Below are 12,368 nucleotides of genomic sequence, written 5' to 3'. Positions count from 1 at the left end.
GAACAGCTAACTCTGATGGTTCACAGGGAAGAGGTGAGGCGGTGAGGGGTCCAGCATATGCCTTATATGGAGTGAAGCCAAATGGAGCTAATATTTAGGGAGTGAGTCCTAAGAACTGTAAGTGTATCGTTGCATCTAATTCTCACAAGAACTCAGTGAGCTGTGCACACTTATTGCCATTTTACTAACAAAGATGCACAGAGGTTAGCTGTGTCTAAAGCCACGTAGCTAGTGGGTAGTAGAGCCAGGATCCTACCCCAGGCATTGGTCCCAGGGTCCTCGCTCTGAATCACTCTCCCTGGAGTTCTCAAAACTGAGTAGGCATCAGATTCCCCGGTGGGGGAGCCTCTTAAGACACAGATTGCTAAGTCGCACCCCCAGAGTTTCAGATTCAGCAGGAATCGGTGGGGGGCACAGATCACACTTTAAGGATATCTGCACTGGCAGCCCTCTGACTACAGCTGGAAGTGGTCACTAAATCAACCTTAAAAATTGCAATTTTCAGACATGAGCTCTAACACTTGATAGATGCCAGAGCCCTTCCCACACAGAACAGAATTCTTTTTCCTACTGTTGGAGAGGAAGACTCAATTATAGCCGACACAGGGAGCTAACAGGACTCACACTGCCCCATTAGAAAGGCTGAATTATCTAAAAGAGAAAATTCAGAGCTCGTTAGATCGTCTGAAGGAGATTGGACATCACCCTGTGAGGACCTCTGAAATGGCAGCAAAGATGCGGAGGGGACAGTCTCTAATTTTTTTTTTTTTTTTTTTGCGGTACGCGGGCCTCTCCCTGTTGTGGCCTCTCCCGCTGCGGAGCACAGGCTCCGGACGCGCAGGCTCAGCGGCCATGGCTCACGGGCCCAGCCGCTCCGTGGCATGTGGGATCTTCCCGGACCGGGGCACGAACCCGCGTCCCCTGCATCAGCAGGCGGACTCTCAACCACTGCGCCACCAGGGAAGCCCCTCTAATTTTTTTGTTTTTTTCCTATTTTCCATCAAAGGAGATTCATCGTGTGGCTGCTCCCGACCCACCAGCATGTTTTCTCCGGCTGTAGAAAACATCTGAGGCGTGCCCCAAATGAGATTCTTCATTTCAAAGGGAAAAGATGTGATTTCTAAGTCACTGGAGAAATAAAGAAGATTCTCACCAGGTGAAAGTGGTGTTGGGCTGTCTGGATCCACTTTAACGTGGATGAATACGTGTCTTATATTTTTATAAAAATCAAACGGATTTTTCTTCCTGGGCTTGAACGAAGGACAGAGTTCAAGATGAAAAGCTCACGGAAAAGAAGTGTTCTCACGAGCTCAGGGGCTGGGGCCACATGAGAAACATATGAGACCGAAGAGGACTGGCCTGCCTGACTTCCTGTGCCAGGACTCTAAACTGTGGGGACGCCTCCCTGCGCTCCCCACCTGCAAGTCCCGCTCTGCACGTCCTACAGCACAGAGGTCATGGCTTCAAAGCCAGGAAGCTCAGGCTCCAACCAGGCTCCACTGCCTTCTTGCTGTAGCCATCTGGGGTAATTATTAAACCTCTCTGAGCCTGAACCTTTAACCTCTAACATAGAAAGTAATAATATTCATTTCGAAGGGCTGCTACATGAATTAATGAGCTATTGGCTGACGTCTATTTACCACCAGCTCCAGGTACTGTTCCAAATGCTTGACATCTGTTTCCTTCTTCTAGCCTCACAAGAAACCCCCATGAGAGAGATGCCATTGTAATCTCATTGATAGGTAAGGAAACGGCTAAGAGAGGTTCAGAAACTTTACTCAAAGTCCCACAGCGCGTGGTGGTGGGGCTGGAAGGCAGACCCAGGCAGTCTGGCACCAGAACCTGCATGCCCGTGACTCGATGCTGCAGCTGCAACTGGGCTGCTCTGTGCCCTGCCCTTTGGAGTTCATTTGTCTATGATAGAATCACATTTTCTCACCTCTTTTTAATCTCGTGTGAAATTTTTCCTTAGCATTTTGTAGATTAACAATAATTGTTGTGATGACATCATAGTCATTTTGTATTACCAATTCTCTGTGTTACAATGTGCCAAGAAAAAGGTACTGTCCTTGAGCAAACATGGGATACTTCTAAAAGGTGACTGCAAACTGGCCAGAGTAACCTTAACGTGTTCCCCAAGGGAGGAATTTATGGATTACTTTCTCTTTACACAACAAAATAAACTGGCAGTGAGTGACAAGAACAAAGTCACATCTGTTTAGGAATTGAAAACATTATTCTAATTAATTGTTCCCAATATGGAATCAAAATGACAAATTATTTAGAAAAATAACATTGAGAAAGTGGCATACTAAAATTTTGGGAATGTTGGCAAATCTATGTTCAAGGAAAAAAATGTATGAATAATAATGAAAAGGCAGAAATTAAAATTGGAAAGCAATAAAATGGATAACAGAGTTTAGTCTTTCAAATAGCAAAATTAGAGGCAACCCTTTGGACATGTTATTCAAAAAGGGAGAGAGCAGGGGGTTCCCTGGTGACCTAGTGGTTAGGATTCAGCGCTTTCACTTCCGTGGCCTGGGTTCAATCCCTGGTCGGGGAAATGAGATCCCACAAGCCCTGCAGTGTGGTCAAAAAAACAAAAAAACAGAAAAAAAAAAGAGAGAGAGAGAGAGAAAGCAAAATCAAATTAAGTCAAGAGAGAAGATATAAAGAACAGACATGAGGATGTTAAAACCTACATAGTTGTATGTATATTTGTGTGCATATCTGAATGTTTCAATGAAATGAGTGATTTTATTGAAAAGGCAGCAATTTTTAAAACTGACTTTACGTGGGTGAGGTGTTCCTCCTTGCCAAGGCCACACAGCAAGTACATGCCTGTACTGGGATTTAAAGTCAGGCCTTCCTGTTTCCAAAACAGAAAGCCAACAACAGAAGACTGTGCAATTACATATTAATGTGGGAAAGAAAGGCTCAAGAGTGAGGTAGAGCGAAGCCAAACATCTTGGAAAGATGCCCAAAATATATTAAATGAAGATGGCAAGTAACAGAACAATGTATATGGCATGATTCCATTAAAAAACAAAACAAAACTATGTACATATAAGTTTAGATAAGCAAAGAAAAAAGCCTAAATGAAAATTATTGAGCTGTTAACAATAGCTATTGGCTGGGTGGATTCAAACATTCTGTAAGGTTTGAATTTTTTGTATATTTTTTATTTTCTAAAAAAAAAAAAAAATCAAACCCAATCAAAGAAACTCAACAACAACTCTTGTCCAATAATAAGCAAAAGTCTTGAATGCTTAAGAATTCTAGGACATAGGGACAAGCTTTTGGAGGAAGGGCTCACCTGTGACTACCCTTCGTCTGGCAAGGGACGTGGGGAGCAGAGATGGTGACATGAAGTGCAAACGGACGTGGTTGGCTGGGGAGCCACACTTACCTTTCCCAGCAGCTCAGGAAGGCCCAGCAGCTGCCCCGTGAACACGCCAATGCAGATGAAGATGGCGGTCACCTGCCCCAGAGAGCCGCGGATCTCCTTGGGCGAGATCTCGCTCAGGTACATGGGGAGCACACTGAGGGCGATGCCTGTGAAGGAAGCATGGCAGCAGTGAGAGAGCTGTCTTCTTCAAGGAAGACTCTGGTCACGGCACTTCCCTCTGTTCTGTGCTTGACAAAAATAGTGCTGTGGCCACAACACCATTCCCAGCACTCTGCACAAACTGTCAACATTTTAACATGCACTTTATTATTTACTCCATAGAGTATGGCTGGGAGGCGGATTTCATAGGAGGGGAAATGGTGGTAGCTGATGGCAGTGATGCTGGTGGTGATGGTGACGGTGGTGACAATAATAACCAACGCACATAGTGCCTACCAAGTAGCAGGGATCTTCCTTCTCTCTTTACATATATTAACTTATCTATTTTAAATAACAACCCTCTGAAGTAAATGTACTATCATTATCCCCATTCTAAATATGAGAAAACTGAGGCACGGAGAGGTTGAGTAACTTTCCCAAATCACCAAGGGACATCCAAAAATGCTCCAAGAGATTATTTGCCCAGTAGATCAGGTCTCTGATTCTAGAACTTGAACTTTCCCGCCAGCTAACGGCACCTCCTTAGGTAAATCACGGAACTCAGTTATGACAGATACTGTTAAACCCATCGTACAGCATTTTATAGATGACGTCACTCACATAGGGTCTCATAACCTTTGAGATAAATTTATGTGTTCAAAGGCTTATGACTGATATTTCTATTTAAAAAGTAATAGTTATAAATATGTCTCATAAAACATAATACTCTGCACTCATAGAGGTTCTGTTAGTAAAAATATCATGAGGCCTTGTCAGGTTCAAGAAACTTTGTTTTCTACTCATTTCGGGGCAGGGGTATTCTTAAGACCCTTTATAGACCCATGAAGGTCTACAAATGCACTTATCCCAGGCAGATTCGTGGCTTGCTTATTACACTCTGAGTCACACTGCTTTCTGGGTCAAATCCCTGCAACTTACAAAAGTTGAGGACTTGGGCTGAGAGAGTTAGCCTCTCTCAGCCTCAGTTTCTCTATCTACAAGTTGGGGATGAGAACTGAGTCTGACTTCATAGGCTTGCTGTGAGAGTTAATTGAGATTTGCTCAGCGTTTCACTCAGCGTTCAAGTCAGCATTACTAGCCCTAACTACTATTGTCTTCTAATTTTTCACCAGATTGTTTGGGCAATCAAAAACTTCTTTCCTGCCCTGGCCTCCTGATGCCTAGAGGTTAGAGTACCGTTCCCGACACACTTTAGGCACCAGTCGATGTGTTTCATCTTAAGCTGGATTCACCCCAGTTTCTAGCATTCAGGGAAGCCCTTCCTAAAAAGAAATAGTGAAGGGAACGTGCTGCCCAATTTATAAGCTGAGCATCTCATTCATTGCATCTCAGCCCAGGATAACTTTTTCTGGTTCAGCACACAAGGGAAGCACGCTTAAGGTGCAAAGAGACAGGAATTATCTCCAAAGCTGCAACACAAACCAGATGCTATCTGAATTTTTATCCCAAACACACATATTGAGAGCATCTGGCCTCATGAAAAAATCAAGTGGCCACGGATCAGTGTGGCACCTTGTTGCTTAGGGGGCAGTGGAATAGAGAGGAAGGCGCAGGATTCAAGTCCCACAGCCCTGCTTTCCTCACTAGGTGACCTTGATCAAGTGAGTTAGCTTCTCCTAGCCTCCGCCTACCCATCTATGAAAGAAGGGTCATAATTGCTGTCTATTCCTGTTGCGGTGGGAATAAAATTACTACATATAAAGCACCTGGCTCACTTTTGGTCACTTGATGGACACTTGGAAAACTGTTAGGTCCTCACCCTGACACTCCCCCTACCCTCTGGGTATAATTATCATCATCATCTCACGAAAAGCTATTAAGGAAATGATACGGCTGGTAGGAAAGAGGAGGCATGGTCGTGGTAATGGACGTGGCACACGGTTGGCACAGGAAGAACGCCTCCTTCACAGGGCGCCTGCGCAGACTGAATCCCTGGAGAACGCTTAGCAGAGTGAAAGGCACACAGGACACTGTCAATTAATGGAGACTCTTCTTCCTTGCCCATTGTGAAATTTCGGGCAAAAATGAGATGCTGCTGGCTAAACCAGTGGTGAGCCATGAGGAGGTAGCCGGCTGTAGGAGGACCAACTCATCCCAGTTTGCCAGGGACCATCCTGGCTTTAGCACTGAAAATTCTGTGTCCCGGGAAGCCCCTGAGTTCCGGGCAAATGAGGATGGTTGATTACCCTGGGCTCGTGTTGCTGCACCAAGAATCCCATACACCTGAGTGGCCCCTCTTGACCTGTGACCCTGTATCCTGCCATTCTTCCCCCCCAGGTGCCCCAGCCTTACGATTTACCAGACACTCCAGGCTCATTCTGATTGTGGGATATCAGCCTTTGTCGTTCTGTTTATCCCGAGTCCTCTGTCTTCACAGCTCCACAGGCTGACGCCCCACTGTCCTTCCCGTCTCAGCTCAGCCTCACTACCTCCCGCTAACGGGAACTAATGTGACCCAACGGGTCCTTTGCAGATGGAATCAGGTTAAGGTGAGGTCACACTGGATTAGGGTGGGCCCTAAACCCAATGACTGGTGTCCTTATAAGATGATAAGACACAGGGAGACACAGAGGGAAGAGGGGCGCGTGAAGATGGAGACAGAGATTGGAGTGATGCTGCCACAAGCCAGGGAATGCCAAGGCTTCCCGGCAGCACCAGAAGCCAGGAGAGGCATGAAACAGATTCTCCTTCAGAGCCTCCAGAAGGGACCAACCCTGCAGATACCTTGATTTTGGACTTCTGGCCTCCAGAACTCTGAGAGCATAATTTCTGTTGTTTTCAGCCCCCCAGTTGTGGTTTTTGGTGACAGCAGCCATAAGAAACTGCCCTACCTCCTCATGGAGGCCTTCACCCGTCGAAATCAATCCCTCCCCGTCACTCCTTATCTCTCCATCCTGTCTTATGTTCCTCATGGCACTCAGTGCTTTTTTTGTTCGGTATTTACAGGGGACCCTTGAACAGCATGGCTTTGAACCATGCAGGTCCACTTATACTCACATTTTTTTTCACTAAATACGTACGACAGTGCCACACAATCCGATGCTGAATTCGCAGATGCAGAACCACATGTATGGAGGGTCGACTGTAAAGTTGCGCGTGAATTTTCGACTGCACTGAGGGTCGGCACCGCTAACCACTGCGTTGTTCAAGGGTCACCTGTACTTGTATATTGTCTGTTTCCCCACTTCCAGCCACAGAAAATTTCCTTCGGAGAACAGCGCCAGACCCTGCACACGTGCTTGATCAAAGTCTATTGGGTCCCCAAGGCACTTTCACTCTACCGTTATTTATTTAACCAAGGCTGCGGTAAAGGTGAGGTTGCTGGGGTCGCCAGTGGTTGGGAGTTGCAGACCGGCAGGCTGGTGCGGTTATAATTGTGGTCTATGGGAACAGGCCTCAAAGGCCAGTCCTACAGGGGCTGCAGACTCCAAGTGCACAGAGGGCAGAGTGCCTCTCATCTAAAACATCAACAACAGTTCCAATCTACCGAGCAGTTCACAACTTCCAGAACCACTTTACAGTCTTCCGCTTCCTCAGGGTACGTGGCCTGATGCAATGAAAGGAGTGAGCTCTCCCTCACACAGAGCTAGCCTAACTTCCAGATTCCTCCTAGAGTCCAGTTCCAGAAGTAGCATTTTAGCCCATACAAAGCAGAAGGGATTGAAGGAAAATATTGTCTAAGGGCACTCAAAGATGTTGCAGGGACAACTGGATAATTGCATTTTTCTATGGGGTTGCAGAAAAATTTGAGTCCAGTCCAAAACTAAGCGTTTCACTGAATATAAATTTAAATTTGAAGATTAAAGTATGACACACATTTTTAAATTGCACAAATAATATGTGTGCAGTTTGATGAATCATCACAAAATGTACACACCTGTGTAACCTCCACCCGAGTCAAGAATCAACTTACGGGCTTCCCTGGTAACGCAGTGGTTGAGAGTCCTCCTGCTGATGCAGGGGACACGGGTTCGTGCCCCGGTCCGGGAAGATCCCACATGCTGCAGAGCGGCTGGGCCTATGAGCCATGGCCGCTGAGCCTGCGCGTCCGGAGCCTGTGCTCCACAACGGGAGAGGCCACAACAGTGAGAGGCCCGCGTACCGCAAAAAAAAAAAAGAATCAACTTACAAGACCAACACCCCAGAAAGCCCCCATGCTGTGCTCCCTCAGAATCACTATCTTTCCCCTCCTTCCCAAAGATCACCACCAGCCTAACTGCAATCACCAAAGATTAGCATATGGAATCAGAGAATATGTACTTCTTTTACTTCTTGCCTCTTTTGCTGATATTATGTTTGTGAAATGCATCAGTGTTGTAGCATGTAGCTCTAATCTGTCTGTTTTCATTGCTGTGTAGTATTCCAATGTGTAAGTATTCCACAATTTATCCACCCTACTATTGATGGACAGTTTGGGGTTAACACTAACAGTGACCCTATTTACAACAGCCAAGACATGGAAGCAACCTAAATGTCCATCGACAGATGAATGGATAAAGAAGATGTGGTACATATATACAGTGGAATATTACTCAGCCATAAAAAAGAACAAAATAATGCCATTTGCAGCAACATGGATGCAACTAGAGATTATCATACTAAGTGAAGTCAGAAAGAGAAAGACAAATACCAAATGATATCACTTACATATGGAATCTAAGATATGACACAAATGAACTTGTTTATCAAACAGAAATTGACTCACAGACAATCTCTTTAGAACAGACTTGTGGTTGCCAAAGCAGGGTTGGTGAGGGATGGATTGGTAGTTTGGGATTAGCAGATACAAACTATTAGATATATGCATAACTGAGTTGCTTTGCTGTACACTGGAAACTAATATAACACTGGAAATCAACTACGCTTCAATAAAATAAAGTTTAAAAATACTAATAGTGCCCCATAAATATTCTTGTACAAGTCTTTTGGTGCACATGTATGGATAACCGAAAATGTATACATATATGACTGCAAAAATCATTGTTTTGTAATGATATTGGCCTGTAATTTTCCTTTCTTGTAAAGCTCCTACTAGGATATACAATCAAGGATACATTCATTTTATAAAATGAGTTGGGGAGTGTCCCCTCTGGAAATGATTGTATGGTGTTAGTGTTATTCTTTCTTAAAGAAGCCATATGGGCCTTGCATTTCCTTTGTTAAAAGGTTTTAAATTACATGTTCAACTTATTTAATAGAATAGGACTATACAGAAATTCTATTTTTTCTTAAGTCAGTATTGGTAAGTTTTTTCTTTCTTGGCATTTGTACATTTATCTAAAGTTTTCAAACATATTTTATAAACATGTTCATGATATATTCTTATGTTTTTAATGCTTCAGGATCTATCCATTCTGATCTTACGGAAAAACACAAATGAACTTTTTGGCCAACCCAATAGCATTAGTTATCAATTCCTTTTCTCTCTTTTTATAAACAGTCTTGCAAGGGGTTTATCAATTTTATTAATCTTTTCTAGAACTCACTTGTCTTTGCTGATGTTCTCTAATGAAAATTCTTTTTCTAACTTCTTTGAGATGGAATATTAGATCATTGATTTTCAGCCTTTCATGTTTTAGACTATATGCATTTGAGGTTATAAATTTTACTCTAAACACGGCTTTAGCTGTATCTGACAAAATTTGATATGCCTTATGTGGTATTTTCATAATCATTTAATTCAAACTACTTTAAAATTTCCATTGTGATTTCTTTTTTGTCCCCTGGTTACTGAGAAGTACACCTCACTTACATCTTAATTTCCAAACATATGAGGATTTTCTACTTATATTTCTGTAATTAGTTTCTTTCATGCAAGTGTGCTAGGGATAAATTTTATTAGCTTTTGTTTGACTGAAAAGGTGTTTTCATTTCACCTTTATTTTTGAAAGATATTTTCACTGGTTGGAGAATTCTAGGTTGGCAGTTATTTTCTTTCAGCTCTTTGAAAATATCATTTTGCTGTTTTTTTGTCTTCCATTGTTTTTGTTGAAAAGCCAGCTTTCCATTTTATTCTTACTTATTTGAAGGTAACATATCTTTTTATCCTGATTGTTTTTCAGAATAACTTTCTGTTTGCCCTTGGTTGCCAGAAGTTTTACTAAGCTGTGCAGAGTTGTGGTTTTCTTTGTTTTTACCCTACTAGGGATCCATAGTGCTTCTTGGACTTGTGGTTTTTCATCAGAAAAAAAAAAATGTTGGCCATTATCTTCCAAAAATTGTTTTTTCTCCATCCTCTGTCTACTCTCTTTCTGATTTTCCAATTAATGTACGTTAGACATCTTTACAATTTCCCAGACATTTCTTACCCTCTTTTCTGTGTTTTCATGCTTCAACCTGGATGCTTTCTTCTGATCTTTGATGCTTTAGTTCCCTGATTCTTGCTTTGGGTGCATGCTATCTGCTGGTAAAACCATTCATTAAGTTCTTGCATTTTTTGCATTTTTCAGTTTTTGTATTTTTTAGTCCCAGAATTTCGATTTGGTAAGTCAAAACATAGCTACCATTTCTATGCCAAAATTCTTGACGTTATCTCTTGATTATCTGAACATATTAAGCATAATTATTTTAATGGCTGTGTCTAATACTGCTATTTTCAGAATCACTATCAGTTTATTTTTGATGTTATTTCTCTTGGTTTTCTCCTTGTATGTCTGGCTACTTTGGATTGAATATCAGAGTGTATATGAAAACTGCAAAAATAATTTGAGGTTCTGGATGTATGCATCTGGCAGGGTGAGAGGCTAGAGGCATGAGCAATCCCAGCTTACCACAAATCCGTTGGTGACTGAAGTGATTTGAAGATCTGGTCTATTTATGATTCACTCTTGCTCCTATGGTGTAGCCCTGTGGTGACTAGCGACCTTCCTACCTGTCAGGAGTTCAACTCCAATTCCTCCTCCTCAGCCCCATGAATCTGTTGAAAGGTCTACTAAGCATCTCAGATTCTCAGCCATCATCCTGGAATTGGGAGATACCTCTAGAGGAAAAGTTGTCCCAAATGCAGGGCTTACCTCTCTGGGTTTCACTCCTTTCCCAGATTGTGGTCCTATAAGTCCCCCCATGCCTCGGTAGCTGTCTGATACCTTTAAACAGATGCTTTTTCTAACCATTTTATTCTAAAAGCAGAACTCTCTCTTCCTCCCTCCCTCCCTCCCTCCTTCCCTCCTTCTCTCTCTCTCTCTCTCTCTCTCTCTCTCTATATATATATATATATATATATGGCAAAGAAATGGTTTGTTCTCCATTCAACAAATATTTACTGAGTGAGTGTATACTGAGAGGTCGTCACTGTTAGAAGCCAAGGCAATGGCAATGAATGAAACAGATAGAAAAGCCTTGCTGTCGTGTAGTTGCATCTTGGGGAGGGAGGTACTGGAGGGAGGCTGAGCATAAGCATGAAGAGTGTGCTGCCTGCTAGATGGTGATAAGAGCTCTAGGGAAACATCAAGCGGGGAGGGAGGACAGGGATGCCCGGGGTGGGGAGAGTTGCAGTTTCACATAGGGTGGTCCCTGAGGCCACATGGTGGTGGTTCAGAGAGGGAACGGGGCAGCGGAGGGGGGAGACCATTTAGGGCCTGGCTTACAGGCCAGGATGTGTTTTATTTCCTTCTCAAATCTATTTATTTAACTTAAAAAAATGAGTCCATTTAAATATAAATAATGTAATCATTGCACAGGAAAAACGGAAAGAGAAAAGTCCTGACCCACATTATCCCTCCGGTTCCTCTAAGCCGAGCAATTTAGGAAAAGTGTGGAGTCAGGCACACCTGGCTCCCACCTTGGCCCAGACACATCTGAACTGTGAGACCTTGGCAAGGTACCCCCTGAGGCTCCATCTCCTCACATGCAAATGCAGGTAGAGCTCTGAGTCCAAGAGAGTTGTGCTTTTGAAGGGAAACACACACACACACGGACACAGAGACACACAGAGACAGTCATACATAAAGACACACAGACACACAAACACACAGACACAAACACAGACACACACACAGACACAGACACACACACCTGTTTAGCACCTGGATATTGTTAGGTAGATGTCATTATCTTTACTTTATGTGCAAAAGAGGCTTTTCTCAGGCCACCGGGCTAGTCAGTAGAAAGGCTAGGACTAGAATCCATTTCTTCTGAGCACCTTACCCTCTCTTTGTCATGTTAAAATCTGACTCAAGTCATAATAATAAATTAATAATATTATTAGTGTTTTTGTTGGTTTCCTATTGCTGCCATAGCAAATGGCCATGAACTTAGTGACTTACATTTATTTTCAGACAGTTCTGCAGGGCATGAGTCCAAAATGGGACTCATGGGTCCAACATGGGCTAAAATCAACATGTTGGCAGGGCTGTGGTCTTTCTGGAGGCTCTAGGGAATAGTCCATTTTCTTGCCTTTTCCACCTTCTAGTGACACCTACACTCCTTGGCTCATGGCCCCTTCCATCCTCAGTGCCAGCAACTGCATCACTCCAGTCTCTGCTTTCATCATCTCGCCTCCTTCCCTGACTCTGGCTCCCCTCCTCCGTCTTTCACTTACAAGGACTCCTGTGATTACACTGGACCTGCCTGGAGAATCCAGGATAACCTATTCATCTCAAGGTCCTGAATTTAATCACATCTGCAAAGTCCCTTTTGCCATGTAAGCTTACATATTCATGGGTTCCAGGGAATAAGATGTGAACACCTTTGGGAGCAGTAGGCAGAATAATGATAAATAATAAATCATTTGCTTGTCAGAGTGGTGCACACCATTGCCGGGAGCTTGCGGCAGAGGTAGCTGGGTAAGTCCACACATGAT

The 12,368-nt window shown here is 43.4% G+C and overlaps 1 protein-coding gene across 2 annotated transcripts in view; it reads right to left on the bottom strand.

The window, feature by feature from the left end:
- Window positions 1-12,368, bottom strand: part of SLC2A9 (solute carrier family 2 member 9) — a 180,846-nt gene that overhangs the window by 120,870 nt on the left and 47,608 nt on the right. For both annotated transcript variants that reach the window (XM_060147351.1, XM_060147352.1), the window contains one exon: window positions 3,410-3,555. In XM_060147351.1, the coding sequence (XP_060003334.1) occupies window positions 3,410-3,555 (146 nt within the window). The remainder of the gene's footprint in view (window positions 1-3,409; window positions 3,556-12,368) is intronic.

This window comes from Lagenorhynchus albirostris, chromosome 4, assembly GCF_949774975.1.
Source record: "Lagenorhynchus albirostris chromosome 4, mLagAlb1.1, whole genome shotgun sequence".
NCBI lineage: Eukaryota > Metazoa > Chordata > Mammalia > Artiodactyla > Delphinidae > Lagenorhynchus > Lagenorhynchus albirostris.
This window is presented reverse-complemented; position numbering and strand designations above follow the sequence as displayed.